The following is a 22261-nucleotide window of genomic DNA, read 5'->3' as shown; positions in this document are numbered from 1 at the left end:
GAAAGAACTTTGTTTTCCATTAGACACCATCATTCAGTTTGCAAACATCCTAAAATAAAACAACCGAACTTTTGTGGAATTTAAATTATGAAAGTGAAATATTTCCCTCTGGGGGAAAAAGATTAAAACAGCTATGCAGAAATGCATCTACCCAGAATTAATTCTGAAGATCCTTTCAAAATTCTTAGCTTCATGGTATAGTATACACACACACACACACACACACACACACACACACACACACACACCACATATGTGCAGTGCATGTGAGACTGGCAGTTTTTCTAGCAGATGAACTCAGGTATATAACTTCCATCTTCCTGTGTACCAGTTCCTATGTCAGATCAACAAAACTTTCATTGATTTCTATCTGTCCCTTTAGCTTCAGCAATGGAGTCATGTAATCATTTGGGGTAGGGGGGCTTCCTAACTTCTCCCAGACATCTGCTTTGACTTCATACCTCATCTCGGTATAGATTGGATTCCTCTGACCATTAGTCAATTATGTGCATTATCTTATGGAAACAGATTTTGGACTGTGTTTTGCTTCCTCTTTTAATAATACTGTTTCCCCTCATCTTTTAACAGTAGACTTTAAAAAGAAGTGGGATTCTATTCAGAATGATGGTGATGGCTGTTTGAGGCATTTTTAAACCATTAGGTGGTTAATATGTGGTTAATATTATTTATTCAACAGAAAATTGACTTTAAGCCTGTGTAAAAAGCCACGTATCATAATTGTAAACTTCTTTTAAATGTTATGCAACTTTGTTTAATTTCAATTTTCAAAAAGTCCAGTTTCCCATCTGAGAGACCTGTGTATGTTGGCCTGGCTGGGGAATCCTCCAGAGAAAACAGGGCAGCTAAGCCACTGCGGAAGCAGAGTGGGTGACTGTGGGTGGCATTTCTCTGCTGAGTCAGGTCCGTGCCAGCCCTTCCCCAGGCTTTTACTAACAGTGAGGATTTTCTGACAAGATGCAAAACCCAAGTCTTGTGGTTCTTGAAATTCTCCTGCAGTTTTCCCCTTTTCCTTGGGACTGGGAAATTTTCACTTAAGGAGATCTCACTTCTTGCTCTGTCTTCCTGTAACTGCTGGAAAAAATTGGGAACTTTTACAGTCATTCCTTTTACTTTTCCTCCCATCCGGCCTATAAAGTAACAGGGTTATCAGTATCATTTTGAAAACAAAGGAAAGGAAAGAGCTTATGTACCCATGTTTTAAAAGAAGAATTTTTATAATGCATACAAGGTTTCTCCTTGATCCTGCAGCTTTGCCCTTTCTCCATAAAAACATGCATTTCTTCTCTTTTCCCCAACCTACCCCGCTTCAACCCTGCAACAATGTCATCTCATAGTTACCAACCTTGCATCACTTATCTACTCAAGCAAATTGAAGGGAAGGGCTGAGCAGTTAGAGTGTGAATCTAAAGAATATACGCACCAAAAAATATAAAGCAACCTTTTTTCCTTAGGAACAGAAACTTTTTCCTGCAAAGTTGTTTTAATAATTGCAGCAAACCTACACTTCACCCAGGTAGATACAGCCAAAACGTTATTGCAAAGGACTTCCTTCTTCATCCTAAAAATATAGGGGTTGATGGGCTTCCCTGGTGGCGCAGTGGTTGAGAGTCCGCCTGCCGATGCAGGGGACACGGGTTCGTGCCCCGGTCCGGGAAGATCCCACATGCCGCGGAGCGGCTAGGCCCGTGAGTCCTGGCCGCTGAGCCTGCGTGTCCGGAGCCTGTGCTCCGCAATGGGAGAGGCCACAACAGAGAGAGGCCCGCGTACCGCAAAAAAAAAAATATATATATATATAGGGGTTGAAAAAATTAAGTCACCTTTCTTTCCTTAGGTTTTCAACAATCTCCCCTTCATTTTCATTAGGTAGCTGCATCCAAAATATTATTGAAGGGGCCTTCCCCTCTCTGCAGTGGATATTCCAATAGCACAACAGGGAAAACGTTTTAGATAAGCTCATTCATCAGAAAATGAATTCGATTACAAATGTATCCCTTTAGGGAAAAATAAGATTTGTCAACCATTAACCAATTTCACCTGAGAGTAAGTGTTCAAAGAACACATAGGCATAATTTAGGCAGTCTTTATAAGGGGGCGAGTTTGCAGAGGCGGAATAGTGAGATAGCTAAGAGAGCTAATTCTGGGGCTTGGACATGAGTTGGTTAAGTTGCTTCTACCACTAACTAGCTTGGTGGACTTCAGCACGTTCTTGAACCACTTCGCCCTTCTTTTTCTTCACCTGTAGAATGACAGTCATAGTGGAGGAGTGGCTGTGAGGATTAAAAAAAGATCCATGCCAAGCTACAGGCTCAGTCCCTGGCACACAGTATGTGCTCAATAAATGGTAGGTGTTATTGCTGAGGAACAGTTTCAGTTAAGGCGAAAATTAATATTTTGATAGTACGGGAAGACTGGTTTAATTTCCTCTTCGCGCCATAGAAGAGGAAATGTTGTTTTTGTAATCACCTAATGAATAATATGGAAGAAATTATTGCACAAATGAAAAATCTTAGTTCACCACTGAACTAACAAAATCACTGAGAATTCATAAGTTACGGAAGTTGAAATACCAAACTTAAAAATCAGGCTGCAGTACATTTCCAGTGATAATGCCTGAAGTTATTAAAGCCATCCTGGCTACAAAAGCAAGCAGCTACCGCCACAGGGTCCTGGAGCCCAAGGCCACACAGACTCATCAGAGAAGGCTGTCTGGGGCCAGAGGACAGAGCAGTCTGTGAGGCCGGCAGCTGCCACTTGGCCTCACTGAGTTAGACAACAGGTGCTGAGCCGCTGCCTGGGGTGGGTATCAGGATGAGTAAACTGGCTGATGGCCTGTGATAAAGCTTTATGTTAGATCATAAAGTGCTGAGCCTGCATACCAGGAGAGGCCAGCTTACATACCAAGGGGGATCACTTGAGGTGCTCACTTGATTATTTTTTCCCTCTCTCTTTCACAACAATTTTGGCTTGTCTCTCTCACTCATTTTCATTCCCTCCCTCCCTCTTTTCCCACTATGTATTTTCTATCTATCTCCTATTTATCCTCTCTTTCTCCCCTTCATTCTTGTCATTACTTGCCTTAAATATTTACTCTCCTTGCCTTTCCGGTTTTCATTTGTCAATACTGTCTCTAGCTTTTGTAGCATCTTGTGAAATGCAAGGTGACCGAATACAAAAGCTAAGAATGTTACTTATCTGTGTAATGTATGACATCATGGGAAATGTGATTTTATGAACTACCAGTTGGTCCAAGGTTCTGGGCCCACAGATTCATATACAGATAACATTCATAGCATAAGGAAAGTGAATTGAAATGAGTTTGATTTTAATTACTAGGTCATTTAATTTAGACACATAAATTTACAAAAATTTAAATTTGCGCATAAAATAAGGTGACAGCGTATGTAGGCCTTGATCAGCACTTGATAATAATACTAGGCTTTCTAAAACATTTCTTATGAATTTTATCTTATTTGTAAATATTTAATCCAGAAGGGAAGATCCTAGTTTGCCATAATGGAATGTATCTTAGGTATTTTCAGAATCCATTTGTAGATGGCCTATGGCCTATTTATTTCTAATTATTACCTTCAATTCATAATTGTCTACACTAATGAGAAAGGACCCTTCACATCAAAACTATAAAATAGCAGGAACTACAATGTGAGTCAAGGAGATAGCAACCCCCAATAACAAAAGAGCCAGGAAACTAGAGGGCAAGTCCCTGTGGAAAGTTGAATAAAGAGTCCTGACTTTGAAATGCTACTGGCATTCTTGATGTCTGTCCCATAGATGCTCTGGTTATTTTTGCTGGTACCATCTGGAAATAATTATATTGTTAAGAAAGCGAATAGAGAGGCCCTTTGACTAATGAACTCAAAATTCATATTAATTTATGAAATTCTAGGTGCCAGGTGCTCTGCTTGGTCCTAGGGATTCCCAGATAAAAGGCGCAGCCCTGCCCTCCAGGGGCCCAGTCTTGTGTGGACACTGAGGCAGGTGCATAGTGACTGCACAGAGGGAACCACACTGAGACTGCAGGGCGGGTTAGTTAAATAAAGACCTGGACTAGAATGATAGCAGTGTGTTTTGTAAATACAACAAAAGCCTTAAAAGGGCTAGAACTGAGCAACTGCCTGAGGATTTTGAAGCACTTTTATTTTTAAGCACCTTTTATTTACCTGACGCTCCTTGATTACTAAGAAGTACAATTTTAACAAACTTTTTTTCATTGGACACCTACCCAAGGTAATTGAATGTAAAGTCCACCACTCATTACCAATCCACGTGTTAGGTTTGTGATAGTGACATAACAGCTGTAGAAGATAAATAGATTAGACCCTTTCCTTCCCCACAGTAGTTTTTTTGTTTGTTTGTTTGTTTGTTTTGCGGTACTCGGGCCTCTCCCGTTGCGGAGCACAGGCTCCAGATGCGCAGCCTCAGCGGCCATGGCTCACGGGCCCAGCCGCCCCGCGGCATGTGGGATCTTCTCGGACCGGGACACGAACCCATGTCCCCTGCATCGGCAGGCGGACTCTCAACCACTGCGCCACCAGGGAAGCCCCCCCACAGTAGTTTTTAATGTGGTGAGAGAGGTGAGAGGTATAAACCAAAATAAATTTATTTGCAGAAAAGAAAGGAGGGAGCATTGTTAAGTGTACTGCTGTGCATTTGGAGGTTTAGTCTGAGGGACTTTCTTAATACCTAATGTGAGTGTGACAGGTAGAGATTTGTTCCCTGACCAGTTGATAACATCCTGCAAACCTAACATCCAGCACAACTACCTTACTTCCAGGACAACCCTTGGAACCTATAAGGAGCCTTTCTTCCCTGCATCTTGACTTCCGGCTGCCAGTGCTGGCCTGTTGTTTGCTTGGGAGTACATCCTACTTTCCTGTCCACACACCAAGACTGATGAAGTCCCGTGGTGTCCTTCCAGCCACTGGTGTAGCTGGCCCAGTCCCTGACCAGTGACCATCCCAACCATACGATATTTTGGGCACTCTCTGTTAAGCAGAAAGTTTTCCAGTATATTAGCCAATAAAACAAAAATGTTAATACTGTATTAACCAAGTTCCAGGGGATTCTACATTGAAAGAGGCAAGTCATAAGAGTAAGGCTAGAGACCAAGGTTGCTAGCCTTTGACAGACCTCACAAACATTGCTAATGTTGAATGGAGAGAGAGAAGTTTCAGTGTTAAAGGAAAAGCTTGGATCCCCACCAGCTTTTGCTTAATCTGTCTGAGCCTCCTTATTATATGTCACCAGGCTCTCCTTAGAGGTATTCCCATGTATGACGCCCATCCAAAAGAGTTAACCAATTTCTTGCAACGTTCTACTGTCTACTGCACTAGTTGCCAAGGATAAAAAGAAAGCACTCAGGAGACACTTCCTGTCTACAGAAATCTTATAATCTAGAAAATAAAATAAAACAAGACTACAGAGAGCAAGATTATAAAATAAATATTAATTACAAAATTCTGAGGAAGCATAAAAGAGAGACATATTAATTCCATTAACTCTCTAGTTCATGATTCTTTCCGTTTATAATTTAAATTCGTATGTGGAATTAGAGAGTTGTTGGTAGGGGTGAAAGCAGCCTACGCCCTGAGTACAAACCTAGCAACTGCTCCCTGTGTGTTTTCAGATCCCATTGTGGTTCCATCTTAAATAAGAACCTCTGATGCTGCAGCCTAGGATTCCATTATTCTTTTATTAACAACAATATTTACTGGGTGTTAGCCATGTGCTGAGCACATTCAAGTTGTTGTGGATACAGAGGTGAAAAAAAAAGTTTCTGCTCTCGTGGGGGTGTGTTCTAACACATTGAGACTCTTCCCTCCCCTGGCAGCCACAGTAGCTGTGACTCGTATATTGTTCTCATACAACGCTCTGCAGTCCTGATACCTCATTTTGACATATCAGAGCAATATAGGCACTGAGCAGCGTGTGCTAACACAGTTGTCAACACTAGTCTTCCATTTGGCATATCACAGATCCAGGCAAAACCCTCAGAATTGGTATTTAGGCTCTTCCTCACATGGTATACTGACTGGGGAGCTGGAGTATAAGAGGCCCTTTCCTATTGTTGCTGCCCAATCACTATAGAATAACCAAAATCAAAACTTTTCTCTTGAGAAGTGTCAATAGAGAATGGCTCATTGCCACTCATTGGAGAGCGGGCTCGTTTCTTGGGGAGAGAGAGAAATCAATTAGGAAGAAAGTTTGAATGTCAGGTATCATGGGGAAGAAGGTGAGGAAACCCTAAATAAAATCTGTGTTCACAATCCAGAATTGGTCCTTGAAAATCTCTCTCCCCATCATTCAATAAATTGAGGTAAAAAAAAAAAAAAAAAAAAACTTGGTAAAGTGTTTTCAGTGATATCTCAGGCTAAAGTCTGTTAATGGTGCATGTTGGGCTGGCCTGTGACCTAAGACATGGCAACTACAACAGTAAGAATGAATGACAAAGAGAGGGTTTCCCTCTCAGGCCAAGGGCCAGCTCAGGAGAGAGTAAGCCAGGGCCAAGCCCACTGGAGCTCTTTACCTCTCTTCAGCCTGGCAGAGGCTCAGGGTGGGCGAGAGGTATTAGGAAAGGAAGCAACTTAACCTTCATCTGGGAGTGGCTGGCTGTCTCAGAAGTGAGATTTGGCTATCTCAGGTACCATTCTCAGGTGTGATCAAAATTGTCAGGACTTGAGTCAGTCAGTTGTCAACCTCAAATCGTTTTATTGTGTGTTATTTTATTTTGTGTTGCCTTTTATGAGTGTACACAGAGCGCTCTTCTTTTCTGATAAGCTAGTGATAAACTATAGATCCCAACTAACAAAGATTCTTAAACTTACATCAAAGGTAGTGCCCTTGTTTCTGAGGGAAAACCTAGAAACAGAGAAGGGAATGCACAAAAGCACCTCTTGCAGTATTTTTGGTTCTTACTGTGTGTATGTCCTCCTGGTGGTAACCTAGAGCACCAATAGCCACAAAAGACTTGAGAGCCTGAAAAGGATCAGCCCGTGGTTCCCAGGACTCAGCAATTCTAAACACAAAGGATCCCAACCCTTTGTGTGCCGTATACAATATTCTATATTACCTCCACTGTTCCCTCTATTCTCCACAGGGATATCCTGTGCCACAGTCATGAAGTAATTACGGAGATTGCTTTAACCTACCAGAACTCACGCTCCTTGAATTTTGACTTACCAATCTTATTAAAATAAAAAACACTGTCACCTGAGGAGACCACCCAACTCATTCCAGTTAGTCTGTCACCGTTAGAAAGTATGACTGTCAAATTTGTTTGCTTATTCATTCATCCGATGAACAGTTACTGAGAACATATATTGAGCCCACATATATTAATCAGACCTTCTGTCAGGAGCCAGAAATACCCAGCCCTAACAGAACTCACTGTCAGGTGGTGAAGCAGACATGTTAAAAGATAAATAACAATATAAAGCACCACATATTTAAAACACAAAAAGGTAAGGATTCTAGGGGTACAGGGAAGGGAGTCTCTAAGCTTCTAGGAAGAAGCTTCGCAGAGTAAGTGATGCCTTAGGTAATAGATGTCCTAGGATGACTGTGGTTTGTGTAGCAGAGAGGAGTAAAGAAGGGTATTCCAGACAAGAATAAATGATACATATCGAAGCAGTGTTATTACAGGGGCTACCTAACCTGGGAAGTGGTGAGAAGTTCCCCCTTGGCAAAACCTAGAGTGCTGGGGGAGAAGAGAGGAAATAGTGTCGGAAAGGCAGGCGGAGGGCTTGCTGTGAAAACTAGTGGGTGAGGCTGTTGGAAGCCACCATGGTTTATAAGGAGAACAGTGATACAGTTAGATCTGCATTTTAATAAGACCCTGCCAAAAGAAGGAAGAATGATTAACTGGAAAGTGGGGAGACCAAGTAGAAAAACAATGATGGTTGAGTCAAGAGATGGTGGAGTCTCGGGTGATTTCTGGGTCTCCAGCTCCAGCAACTAAGTTGTGATGTTTCCTAGGAAAGGAAAGTTGGGAGGGCAATGGGTGAAAGGAGAGGATGGAATCAAAAATATAAATGGGAAAATCAATGATGTAGCAGAGATCAGGGGAATCGTACAGAAATGAGGAAGTATGATGACTAAGTATAATCCCGAGCTGACTGATAAAATAAGGCAGTGAAGGCTACTCCCTTTTCAAATGACTAATCACACACTGGCCCAACTTGAATAAAAAGGCATTTACAACTAGATACGAGCTACAGGGAAACAAAAATAATGATTTGACCTTACTGTCATTACTCAAGATAACATATACATCTTCTTTTGTTAAAATAAGTCATTAATGGTTTATAAATTATGCTTCAACATGTTATTTTTAAAGAATCAGTGCCCCAATCTCTGCTTTTTTATCCCTGTAACCTATTTGCCAGTAAAATGTCATAGTCCAAAAAGGTTAGTAGATGAATTGCATTCATATTTTGTACTTTCAAAAATCCTGCTTCCTGGTCTTTGTTCATTTGCTTCTCTCCTCTCTTTCTCAACCTTTGTTTAATTTATAATTCTGCCTATCTTTTCCTTCCTTATTTAAGAAATCACTAACATCATCCATTTTTCAAACTCATCTACAGTTTGATCCTTTATATCTCAGATTTTTGTTTTGTATTCCAGCCTTTATTTTCTTAGCCTGCTTTATATAGATTATTAGGATTACCTGCATATTTTAGCATGCATTTCAGTCATTGTATATTAAAACGTTCCCTGTTTCATGTTTCACTTCAGATCTCTCCTGGACTCAGAATGTCAGGAGACATTTCATGCCAAACTTGCCCATCTCAGTCCTGTTCTAGGCCAGCCTCCTTGATGCATGCCTGTCCAGGTTCCAAAAGAGGTGTGGTGGAAGAAACCTTAATAAAAATGCGAAGCCACTGACCTATCCTGAGGAAGCCTGAATCATTTGTTTGGCCCTAGCATCACCCTGATTTTTCATGAATCCTCCAGGCTAAGATTGGCCCAGAATAAGACCAATGTCAAAGCCAGAGAACAGTGGAGCAGGCAACTAGTATCCAGGAATGGGGAAAAAAATGAACTTTGCCCAAGAATTCTGAAACATACTCATTTCAAATTTATAGTATCTGACTCACATTCCCAAAAGTTTCCCTGTATTCCTTTCTTTAAGCTTTCTGCTTTTCCTTTTCTAACCTTATACATGCTGCCTAAAATACCACTCCCTTTTTTCTCCTTCTGTGCTGAATTCTGTACCCCTTTTTCCTGCTACCCATTTCATCACTGAGATGATATACTAATGGCTTTTCTCCCTTAAAGATTTCATGAATGCTCAGTTTTTCTGACATTCCATATGTAGACCAATATACCAGATTTTAAGTATTTAATGATATAAATCTCCTGATAAGTTATGATCAACTTCATTCCTAGTACACATTATGCCTCTACTGCATTGCTTTCTAAGTTTAAAACAGTACATTTCAGAAAATAGTCACTTTGTAACAGTTACTTAAAAAGACTAAAATAATAACTGACTTCTAACAGTGTGAAATAATAATATAAAATGTGAAAAAAGAAAATTGCAGTTGCAGAACTCCTACACTGAGACTACACTTTCTCCCTCTAGCATTTCTTCCTGTTTTGTTCATCCATCCATTCAGTCTGTCATTAATACTGCAAACATTTATTAAGCTTCTACCTCATGGCAGGCCCTGTGCTAAATCCTCGTGATACAAGATGACTAGTAAGCAGTGCCTAACCTCCAGGAGCTCACTCATGGGAAGAGAAAAACATGTAAACAAATTATCTTGATCATATATTCAGAAAAAGCATTCTTAACATCCAGAGGACCACAGACAACACCTGACATAGTAGCACTTAGTAATATGTGTCAAGAGGTCTGGATCCCACTACCATTTTCACCTTCAGCCAACCAAATAGCCTCTGTCCAGTCGCAAAACCTCTGCGTGCAGTATCACTGAAGTTGAATGTGTGTTCTGTTCATTCAGCAAGCATTTACTGAGCACCTACAGTGTGTCAGGCTCTGTTCTATATCGCAACTTCAAAAGTGAATAAAGGAAGTTGCTTTAATTACCTAGCGATTTAGCAGTGGAGACAAACACATAATAATTTGCGGTAAAAGCTCTAATAGAAAAATGTATACAATAAATGAGTGCATGAATTAGGGAGAAATTAATTCAGTCCTGGTGATCAGAGAAGCCTACCGAGAGGAGAGGTTGTGTCAGCTCTCACTTGGAGGAGGACTGTCTGCATACAGGGAACAGATACTGGTGGGGTCCTTCCAGTAGGAGAGCCTGGCTTGAGCAAGGGCATGAGATATGAAAGGCCAGCGCTTGTGCAGCAAGCACCTCTGGAAGGCATGGGGAGGAGCCAGATGGTCCTTGGTGGTCTCATCCGGTATTAGAGTATCAGTAATTCTAGGAACTATCACCCTCTAAATACTTATATGAAAGAATTTGTGGCCATTAGGGGGAGTGGCTGGCTATTTCTTTAGGTCTATACATTAAAAGTCTTCAAGTCTTCAGTCTTTTCTTTCCAGTATTTAAAGATGAAAAATTATTCAGTGAAAAAACTTTCAAGTCCAATTTGAGGATTGTCTTTTGAAGAAAAAGGAACAAATCAAAACAGTGAAACTCTCCAGCTCTCCCCAGCCTTACCCGAATAGGAGTTACTATCTGGTTAGAGTGAGCATTAATAACCTAGAGAAATGTAGTGTTATTAAGGTTTATGTTTTTGATTTCTTATGAAAATTTTCACCACACATGGATAATTTAGGATAATATTTAATTTTTGCATACTCTATACTAGCTATGATTTGCTTGTCTAATTAAAGTCTACCTACTGATTTACTAAATTCACAGTATTTTAATGTGCCTTTTCATTTCTATATTAAGAACAAAGAAGAACGATGGAACAAGGAAAGAATACAGACAATGCTTACAGTTTTGATTATGAAAACTTGCGGAGGAATTTCTTGGCACCTGATCTTCCCCCAGCCTAAGTAATCTGTGCTAGAAATCACCAAAAAACATACAATATTATAGGTCAGGTCAGAGCTTTTAGTTTGAATTTGTATTGCCTGCTTCTCTACAGATACACAAAACAGTGTCTGGTATATAGTAGGTTCTCAGTAATTATTTGCTGAATGTGTTTTAAATGAAGTAAGACATTGAGCACAGTCCTTAGGGTGGCAGCCACTCCACAGATACTGAAGGGCCTGGAAGCAGCAGTGTTGTGAATATCAGTACCAGGGTGGGAGGGTATTTGTGAAATGCACTTAGAAAGTTCAGTGAAGGGCAGTCTCCATTTCAACTGCACCTCCTGTGCCTGTGTGGATTCACTGCTTTCTAAAGATTATTCAGCTTGTGAAGAGCAGACACTTATCTTCATAAAGCTGTGATAGACAAGCACAAAAATGATTTAATATCAGAGAGAGGAAGCCATTTTTCCTAAGTTGACGTCTTTTTTTTCTTGACTTTTGTGTGAACAGGACATTCACTCAACTTATAATAACAATTCCTGCATGTGTTCTTGATACATCAGCCCTTTGAAGGGTAATGCTAGCTGTGCAAGAAAGGGTGATTATTTGAATTTTAACAAAAATTAGTACGAGTATTTTGGGTTTTTTCACAAGGGGATTTAAAATTTCTGCTGTGAAATGGGGAGGCACAGAAAAAGGAAGATGATGGAAATAATGTATTCTTGAGAACTAAGACTGCAGACATGGAAATAAATTGAATGATGGGAAGCTTTTAATCTGTGATGGTGGGTCTCTGAAAGAAGCTAAATTTTACTTAAATAGCATCAACATAAAATATTACAGTCTTCATACATTGAAAAAGGCCAATAATTAGATATTTCTTTTCTACTAACAAGAAATAAATTAGGAAGGGGAAGCCAGTTTTAACCACTGTATACAGAAGGGATTTTCTAGTTGATAACATAATGTCTAAGACAAGATATGAGAGCTCCATGTGGCATTCTTTTTCATTTATATTCCTTTTAGTAATGAAATAGAATCTGTTCCCTACATCGATTTCATTAGAATTTTTGAGGCACCTGTCACCTATCACTGTCAGTTTATATGTATTTCAAGTTTTCCCAATGAACAAATGTAATAATGCAGTGTCCATATGTCCACATGTCTGGGAGGGGAGATTCCACGTGGTTTTTGGATTACCTGTCTGCACTCCTTTTCCCATTTATTGTTTGGAGTATGTCACCTTCTGTCAATCTAATTACTCCTCTCAGAAAAGGCTGTTCTCAGCTCACTGCATGACAGTCTCTGCCTTGTGAAAACATCCCAGAAGCCTCTGCAGTCAGTGATCTACCCCACAAGTGTCACTCTCACATGGAATGCTGACTCCAGATTTACAGAGTTCTCTGAGGGAAGAGTTTCTTTAGATACGAAGCAAGGGAAGCTGGTGGTTTCAGTAGATCTCTTGCCTTATCTTGACATACAGAATAAATCTCTCAGAACATAGTCAGCTGAGAGACGCTTAAAATATATACATCCAGGACTTCTAGCCCCTGTGAAAGAATAATGATTTAAGTGCCTACATTACCTGACCAGTAACATTTATAAAAGATCAGAGAATCTTTCAAAGGCCAGTGACAGAGATTTTGATTTTACTAGAAAAAGGCCGTAGGGAATGATGCTTATTTATCCATTTAGTAATCCCTTTAGTTAATATCAGCTATTTATTACTGTGATAAAGACAGACTTGGCTGAATCTAATACTAATTCTTTTGTCATAATTAAACAGCTGTAGATTTTTAATATAATAAAGATAAGATTAGTCTTACAGTTCCACATTCAAACTATGGTAAAGTTTGTGCCATTACTTCCATTTTCAGAGCTTTATAATTCCACTGTAATAATCTGTACTTAGCAGAAATGTGTTCTACAAGCTCTCAGCTGAGAGTAATATTTTTGAACAGTTTTTTCAATGTTCTGGTTATGTGATTATGGGAATTTAGAGCTCAGTATGCTTTTGGGTTTTGTGTTTGTATTTCTCAAAATGCTCCTGTTTTAAATAACATAATATAACTTGAAATAAGACTATAAGTGCCTTTAAATGGTAGAGATATTTCATTACTTAAATAGTGGTGATATTCATTGTAGGATGATGTAGTCAGATATGAGAAGAATTTACTGGGAGAAAATGAGCCACTGTTTCCCTCTTATTCCCATCACTGCGATTTCCTTTGTGACCTCATGCCACTTGCTTTGTTTACGTAATAGTTTATATAAGTCTTTAGGTATAAAGGAGCTTATCGATCTAATTCATTTTTTAACCTATAAACTGAGAAATGTTTTATTGAACAACGAGCATTCCCACTTGGTCTAAAGCTTGACATCGAAGAACTATCAACATTTTAGCCATAGTTTTATACTTACAATTTTCCCACACCCTAATTTTTTTTTCAATTCTACCTAATTTATTTCAGTGTTCAGTCCACTGCTGTAGTTACATATGAGTGGGAGAGGTCTATTCCACATCTCTCACTTTGCACTTCACAAGTGTGGGAAAGCCTAGGCAGGGGCAGGGTGACCACACAGTGGCCTGGCAGGAGGCGGGAGCCTTGGGCCATTGTGCTGGGCCATGCTGGCCTGAGACCTGGCATAAGGTTTCCTGAAATCTTCATGGAAGATTTGTGAGAGATAATGAGTTAATATTTGTGGAGCTCTTTCAATAAAGTATAATTGATGTTTGAATTTTTATAAACCAAACACAATATCTACCCCTGAAAGCTTTGTAAGAATATTTAGCACACATGTAAGTGCCAGATGGATTGTAATGACAGTTGATAGACCTCTCCTAACCCTTGCGTTCTGTTGTCAAAAATCTGCACATCAAAACAACTATAGTTTTCACAAGAAGATTTATTGGATAAAAGATTCGGGTGCACATTGAAAAATCTACTGTCTAGATAAGACTGTAAATTAATGTTATACCAGATAAGACCTTAAATGAGGGGTTTATATAAGAATATTCTTAACATGCCCTAGAGAAATATCAGTAGATAAATTCTGAAAAAATATCAGATAATATGTTCTTGATCTTACATATTTTTTTCTGCATAAGTGAATTTTTATGAAGAATTCGTGGAGTATGATGCAAGACACTCAGAAATTATTCTTAAAAGCTCAAGGATATGTGGAGATCAAAGCAGAACCACATCATAATACAAATAGTCATCACCCGGAAGAATGCTTTTGTGATTGAGATAATGCTAACAAAAGAGTTTAAAATATAGGAAATTAAGTTAGCAAATAAAATTGTTATTCTAACGTATTGTGGCGTCCTCTATAGTATTATTGTAGGAACCCTCTAGGAGTACTTATTCTGGGTGAAAAATGATAGCTGTAGATCCATGATAGGGGGCCAGGTGGCCCCACCAGTTATAAATTCCCCAAGATTGTAAATGTATATTTTATCACCGTGTGTCAAAATATTCATTTTAATATTCAAACATTGTACCACATAATAAGCTGTAACCATATGTTTATTTGTTATATTATATCACTATAACATTAATAAATATTTACAGAGCCACAGTGTATCATAGACATATTCAAAATGGTCTCAGTTTGATTTTAACTGAAAATCTTTAGTGCCTCAGAAACTAATTTTTAAAATGTTACATTTGTTACACATCAATAAGAGCCAAGGAGTTTAAATTTTTAAGACTGACACCCCCTTTTTAACTCATGTCATTTTATTTGTTTTCCCCAATTGCATGAATTAAAAATGGAGTGTTATCTCAGCTTTGAGTTCTTAGCTTGATGTCACAGCTTTTGCTTTATTTGTATGTGAATTCGGTCTTTAATAAAGATGAGCTCTGCTGAACTTTCCATTGATAAGAGACACTTAGGTACAAAGCTCTTTATAAACGATTTGGTAGTACCAGGAAAATTCAGAAATGTTGCTAGTCTATTAAAAGTTAACATGGCAAGCTGTGTGATTGATTAATCAGAAGTTTTATAATTTCTAAAAACGTAACTATCTCTGTAAATAGGATCGTGTCCAACTAAGTTGACAACCATCAATTTTAAAAAGAAGAAAAAAAGAAAGTCAAACTCCTGACTCATACTTTTCCTGTTACAGTGTTATACATGAGTATTTATCCCTCTGTGACAGCTGAAACTAGACCAAGACATACATTCAGGAGACAGGAGGCTCGAGAAGAGGCACTGACTTTTCACTCTCATGTGCCAGGAGGCAGTCTCAGGCTGACCCTCCTCAGCTGCAGCCAGGAGGAACGTGTGCTGCTTCAGTAGTTACTGACTTGGTTACCTCTCTGCAGTGTTCTTTGGCTTCCTTACTCAGGTCATGATAATGAAGCCCTAAGCTCAGCTCTGTTGCCTTTTCTTTCCAGCCTCTGTTTAGGCAGACAACTTCTCAGTATTATCAATTTCAGTACAGGTTTTCACACATATAGAACTCTAACCAGACTAAACAAAGGTGATTCACCTTATGATCACAGGGTCTGAACATTCTTAATGGGTACTTGGTGAGAATGTTAGCTGGGTTCTCCTACCACCTTTTGCTGTCAAGTGCACATCCAGAGGGGTGGCAGGACACTTCTAGTGCCAACCATTATATTAAACTCAAACTAAGGATCTGTTGCCACCATTTCTGCTTTTGTCATGATCACATTTTCTGAAATCATTGTGTAATGTCCTAACTTCTAATTTTTCTGTGGGAAAATAGTGTTGCAATTTGCCCCCTTATTTGTATTCTGTGATCGTCTGTCACTAGATGTTTGGGGCACATATGAATTCCAGATCATGAACCTTCAATCCTCATACCATCTTTGTTCATTGAATTTGGTTGCAGAAGGAATATTTCCCTTTTTCTTTTTTTTTTTAAGTAGTAATGAGTGCACTGTTGAAATGACTCATGGTGTCTTTCTACGGTTTTTCTTTACCCTAATGTAATATAGCACATGTAATCACCTAAAATACTGGCAAGCTTGAACGTCTGTGACACCCCTGAATGTCTTTTACAGCCTTTGTCTAGGTTTGAACTTTCCAAATTATGTATTTCAGACATTGAGAAAGAAGGGCCTTAATGGCTGTGACAGCCCAGATCCTGATGCAGACGATTCAGTAGGTCACAGCCCTGAGTCTGAGGACAAGTACAGGAAAATTAACGAAGATATTGATCTAATGATCAGCAGGCAAAGATTGTGTGTAAGTACTCAAAACACCCTTCATTTTTTTTACTCTTGATATTATTTCTCTGAACCTGGCAGGCCTTGAACAAGAAAGAAAACAAAGGCTGTGAAAGCCCCGATCCCGACTCCTCTTATGCACTCACCCCACGCACTGAAGAAAAATACAAAAAAATTAATGAAGAATTTGATAATATGATCAAGAGCCATAAAATTCCTGTAAGTACCAAAGGTAGATGGCTGGTCTGCTGATAACTGCTGCAGTAACTTACCTTAACCCTTTCAGTGAGGGCTTTCTCTAAGAAACACTGCAAAGTCAAACCCAGAAAATAGCCATCTCATCCCAAGGGCAGTCACTTAGAAAGCAAACCCTAAGGGTTGCTGAAATTTTGTCATCCAAAAGACGTGCCATCAAGAAGTTTATTCGGAGGTAGCAAGTTCACAGGAGGAAGAGAAAGATCTGTGTGACACACACTGAATTTACATAATCTCTTAAACACACAGTCCGCACAAATCACCAGGCACTCGTCAAACACTAAAGTCTCCTGAGCGAGGACTGACTGTAAAGATACACGAGTGAAACTGCAGTTCTCTCGTGTAAACTGACACTCGTCACCCAAGTACAAGCTTATTCCTGAATGAAGCTTCAGCCCTCTCCCTAAACATGAAATTCAGCAGCAGCACTGAAGGGTTAAAGCTAATGCTCGCTGCAGAGAAACAGACTGCATGACAACCTAATGGTAAGATTTCAACATGTTTGTGTGATGGGGTGATTTTAAAGCTTTGTCAGAATATTCGCTTTGCCTATACCAACATTTTCCACGCTTTAACATTTGGCTAAATTTTGTCTTAACCAAGTCAAAAAATTCCTAACAATCAATCATATGCCTTGCCAGATATTTAAGAGAAATAACTCTGCATGTATTATTTTGTTTGCCCATATGTAAAGGGGGAAAGTACATACCTTTTGTTCTATTCTGTCATTAGTCAAGTGATGTTCATTTTGTGACATAAAGTGATGCAACGTGAGGTTCACATGCTTTCTGAGTAACTTTCTGTTAGTGTCCCAACTGTCATTGTATACAAGCTCCTCAGTAGATAATTAATCCCTTTCTCAAAAAAGTACATTTTTTGTAAGTTGGGGAAACAGACTCTCAAACAGGATTGAGAGAGACTGCAGTGAAAACAGGCCTTAATGCAGATATCTGGGGACAAAAGCTCCAGGCCAAATCCACAATGGCACTCACAAGATAAATTAATGCTTTACACATAGTAGGTGTGCAATCAACCTGTACTGGATTAAATTGAATACTTTAAAACTTATTTATAAAATGTATGCATATTAAACTTCATGTCCTCATAAATATATGTCTGCTTCATTTGTTAAATGAAATAATGTCAACAGGAAATCTTTTATTGAATCAGAATTATTAATACACTGTATCATGAAGGAAAGCTAACTGCTGTGACTTCTTAAAGGTTTTCATAAAACTGAGTACTACATACAGCATTTCCACAGTGGGCACTTGGTCAAATGAAACATTTCCTATCAGATGCAGCAATGCATACTTGTTATACCCAGAATTCTTTTTTTGTGTGTGTGTGGTACGTGGGCCTCTCACTGCCGTGGCCTCTCCCGCCGCGGAGCACAGGCTCCGGACGCGCAGTCCCAGCGGCCACGGCCCACGGGCCCAGCCGCTCCGTGGCATGCGGGACCCTCCCAGACCGGGGCACGAACCCGCGTCCCCTGCATCGGCAGGCGGACCCCCAACCACTGCACCACCAGGGAAGCCCTATACCCAGAATTCTTAAATGAAGTCTATTGGGATTCTGTCTTGCCCAGAAGGAGGAAAGAAACAGCTCCTTTGGGCCAGTTTTTAGTTCTGATGGCCTGAGTTTCTCCCACGATATAATACACTAGTTTAGAGCTGCTGGGCAGATTTGTGAATGTAAGATGTTAAGGTGAAGCACGTTAGGTGTATCAGGAGGAATCCCCAGCACAGTGAGGAAAAGGGTGGTGTGTGTAAGACTGGTAATCACTCTCCATGTGTGTGTGGAGCTTTAATCCCCAAAGTTCTGGGAGAACGCCCGTGTTTGCACATTGGATCATTTCGCCCATGCTCTAGGGGGAAAGGGGTGTAATGCCTACCTGGATTCCCTCACCATATTTCATCCTGTCGTGTAGAGTTCAAAATCAGGATACATGATTTCTTAAGAGGTGCAGTGATGTGCAGCAGGGGATGGAAAACCACATTAGAGTTTACAGGCAGAGCTGTGAGAAGGAGCCACACAGCTCCAGGCTGTGCCTCCAAGTCGTCGTTTCTTCAGTAAGTGCTTCAGTCTCCACGATGAAAAGCCCAGTTTTCGCACATCGCTTTCAGTTGCTGGAAGTAAATTTTGTTGAAAGTTTCCACAGCTGCTAAAACATTTACAGCAGGGCAAGGACACTCTGCCCTTTGTATGGAGAGAGTGTCACTACCTCTTTAAAAACATTACAAGACTGTTTTTCCATTTCAAAGACCCAGGTTGAAGAGTTTCCCTTTTAAAATAGAAAAATTTAATATTGCAGTCACCTGTCAGTATAATCTAATTTATGCCCTTATTCCTCAATTACATGAAATAATTCATGGATGATTTGGAATCATGTTGACCAGCATTTCCTCATGTGGGGTTTGCCATGGTTCATGCTGGGCTTCACAGTGAGAAAAAACAGCACCATTTGAGGAACCAGGAATTAGGAAATGGGCTGAGGGAAGGAGGAGTGAATGCAGGACTGGTTGAGAGAGACCAGGAGGAAGTGGAAATAGACAGTACGGATGCATTTTCTTCAAATAATGGGCTGTGAAGAGAGAGAAATAATACTGTAACTAGGATCAAGGAGGGAGTTAAGAGGAAAAGCACTTGAGATGATTTATATGTAGAGGAGGAATGCTTGAAGGAAGGAAAAGATGGGACGTGTAGGTGCAATGGGGATAAAATGGCAAAGCTTCTCAAGGAAGGGAAGGGGGCTGGGATGGGAATGGGAAGGATTTGCAGATGTAGTCAGGGTGGTAGGTGGGAGAGGGAAATTGAGGGGGTGACCACCTAATGACCTCTGTTTTTATACTGAATTCAGTTTCTATAGCTATTGAGATGGGGGAGCAGGGGCTTGGGAGAGAGTGACGTGGGTGTAGATATTGTGAGGAACTGGGGATGGAGGGGGTAGTGAGCACAGGCCAGAGTCGTGGGGCAGCCTGGAGGGGATTTGGATACCAGCACACGGTAGTCACTAGTCATCAGCATTGTGTGCTTCTTTTCTCTGCTAGTTCTCAGCAGCCTGGTAATTGTTGATCAAAAGTTAAGGGTGGGGCTTCCCTGGTGGCGCAGTGGTTGAGAGTCCGCCTGCCAATGTAGGGGACGCAGGTTCGTGCCCCGGTCCGGGAAGATCCCACGTGCCGCGGAGCAGCTGGGCCCTTGAGCCATGGCCGCTGAGCCTGTGCGTCCGGAGCCTGTGCCCCGCAACGGGAGAGGCCACAGCAGTGAGAGGCCCGCGTACCACAAAAAAAAAAAAAAAAAAAAAAGTTAAGGGTGTCAGTAGTGGCCCAAAAAAGGGATTCAGTTCAGTCATTCACATTGAATGAAAGAGGGTAAAAATTAAGTAAAAATATTTTATTAAACATTAGGTAAAAATATTTTATTAAAAAATATTTTATTGGACTTTTCCTTGTGGTAAGTTTGGGAAAATCATGGGGTTTGGATAAGAGTTGATACCTTTCTTGACTGCGATGACTCACTTTGGCAACCATAATCAGTTTGTTCAGGGATAGAAACTAGAAGCTGTTTAGCTCTCATGCCTATATGAAAAAGCCAGTGCCAGTGTCAAGGGCGTGTGACCTGTGCAGTTAACGCAGGGCCCTGCTCTCCTAGGGCTGCACTTGGTTAAATGCTCTGCTGTCACCATCTTGAAATTCTTAGTAATTTTTTAACAAGCGCCCCACATTTTCATTTTGCCCTGAGCCCTGCAAATTATACAGCCAGTCCTGCCTATAGCATTTTAATCACCCCAAATTCCTTCTTCCTTCCTATCTTGAGGGTTCTAAAATTTGAAGCCCGGCCCTGAAATCTTTGCAAGTTTGGAGTTTTTAATGACTTTTTGGCTTTCGCTTTTCAGACAAAACTTTTAAAAATTTAGGTGCTTTTAAGTTCCTTAATTTTGAAAAGTCAAGACGAAAAAGAAAAATGCCAGTTTCTAATAGGCATGGGTACATTATTATAGCTTTGGCATTTCCTAAAGCATCTAGAGCTGGTTGGTCTCTTTTATGGATGCAGCCACTTCAGGTCCCACATAAGTTCAAGGGAGATTAAATGACTTGCCTAGTTAAGTTGCTTTTTATTACACCACCTGGACTGCAGCTGAGATTTCTGATACAAAGGCTGATGTTCTTCCTCATTCCCTGAAATACCTTACTATGGTCGTATTTAAGCTTATAATTTGATTTTTAAATTATTTAGCCAGTTCCTGATACAGATAAGGAAACAAAGCCAAAGATAGAATGCAACAGATGTTACCGTATTTTATGAATTGTGAGTTTCTGAAGTATGCTCATATCAGAATTATATCTGACTTCTGTTTAGCCAATCACAAGAGAGTTTTATAATAACTCTCATCAAATTGTTTACAGTCGGGCTTCCCTGGTGGCGCAGTGGTTAAGAGTCCGCCTGCCGATGCAGGGGACTCGGGTTCGTGCCCCGGTCCGGGAAGATCCCACATGCCGCGGAGCAGCTGGGCCCGTGAGCCATGGCCGCTGGGCCTGCGCGTCCGGAGCCTGTGCTCCGCGGCGGAAGAGGCCACAACAGTGAGAGGCCCGTGTACCGCAAAAAAAAAAAAAAAAAAAAAAAAAAAAAATTGTTTACAGTCCAGAATTCTGGAAACTGAATAACTCTTGGGGATGATGGTCAGAGGAAGAGAGGAATAGAGAGACTTTCACTAAATTGGTTAGTAGAGTGGTTCAGAATTTATTAAATGATTATTAATCATCCTGTTTATTTTGGATGTGGACATAAGCATGGGGGAGGAGGGAGGTATTGGCTTTGCTCTCTACTGAGGCACAATCGATATTCTGTAGAATATTCAGGGGAGAGGTAGTTTTACAGCAGATCCTTAGGTTCCCAGGTAAACATTTATAAGTAGTAATAGTGAATACGGATTAAAACATTTGTAACCAAAAGAAAGCTTTAAAATACCAAATCTGAGTAAATATGAATGATAGGAGTCTTTAGGGTGTATTTTTCCCCAAGCCCTCCGTCACACCCTGGCATCAGTGGGCATAAGCATGCACCCCAACGTGGACGTTCAGCCACGTTCCATGAGAATCCAATTAATTCAGTATGTTTGTGGATCATAAATAATAAGCTACTAATATGCAGCCCATACTCACTTCACAGTATAATTTCTGACTGAAATATTTTACTTCTATCCAAAAACATGTACTGTGTTGCATGGTGATTTAGTAGCAAAACCAATAGGCTCAGTCCCTAGTTAGATGACCTTGGGCCACTTACTTAATCTCACCAATTTAAAAAGGATTATAGCTATAGTGAAGGGATGTTGAAATGGTTGAGTCATATCATGTATGTAAATTATAGTGTCTTCTCAGAAAATAATATACAGTAAGTTGTAAGCTTGTACTTTTTTATGTTAATATAGTATCTTCCTAAACATTCTTCTTTGAATAAAAATATTCAGGGCTTCCCTGGTGGCACAGTGGTTGAGAGTCCGCCTGCCGATTCAGGGGACACGGGTTCGTGCCCCGGTCCGGGAGGATCCCACATGCCGCAGAGTGGCTGGGCCCGTGAGCCATGGCCGCTGGGCCTGCGCGTCCAGAGCCTGTGCTCCACAACGGGAGAGGCCACAGCAGTGAGAGGCCCGCATACCGCAAAACAAAAACAAAAACAAAATATTCAATTAATATAATAAGAAGTAGACTAGGGTATGTATTACTTCATAGCAAAAGACCTTTAGCACCTTGATGAAAGGGAACGTTATTTGACGAACACCTTAATTGATCTTGTAAAAATAGGGAAA

General features: G+C 40.3%; 1 protein-coding gene across 9 annotated transcripts in view; it reads left to right on the top strand.

Moving 5' to 3' along the window:
* Window positions 1-22261, top strand: part of MEF2C (myocyte enhancer factor 2C) — a 170951-nt gene that overhangs the window by 110828 nt on the left and 37862 nt on the right. For 4 of the 9 annotated variants that reach the window (XM_007467385.1, XM_007467389.1, XM_007467390.1 and 1 more), the window contains one exon: window positions 16073-16216. The exons of 2 other annotated variants lie outside the window; for them this stretch is intronic. In XM_007467385.1, coding sequence (XP_007467447.1) covers window positions 16073-16216 — 144 coding nt within the window. Of the gene's footprint in view, window positions 1-16072; window positions 16217-16278; window positions 16417-22261 lie in introns of all 9 variants that reach the window. 3 more of the 9 variants (XM_007467387.1, XM_007467388.1, XM_007467384.1) reach the window with 2 other exon arrangements.

This window comes from Lipotes vexillifer, unplaced genomic scaffold (assembly GCF_000442215.2).
Source record: "Lipotes vexillifer unplaced genomic scaffold, Lipotes_vexillifer_v1.1 scaffold1111, whole genome shotgun sequence".
In the NCBI taxonomy this organism is placed as follows: domain Eukaryota; kingdom Metazoa; phylum Chordata; class Mammalia; order Artiodactyla; family Lipotidae; genus Lipotes; species Lipotes vexillifer.
The sequence above is the reverse complement of the archived record's forward strand: the minus strand, read 5'-3'. Positions and strand labels throughout refer to the sequence as shown.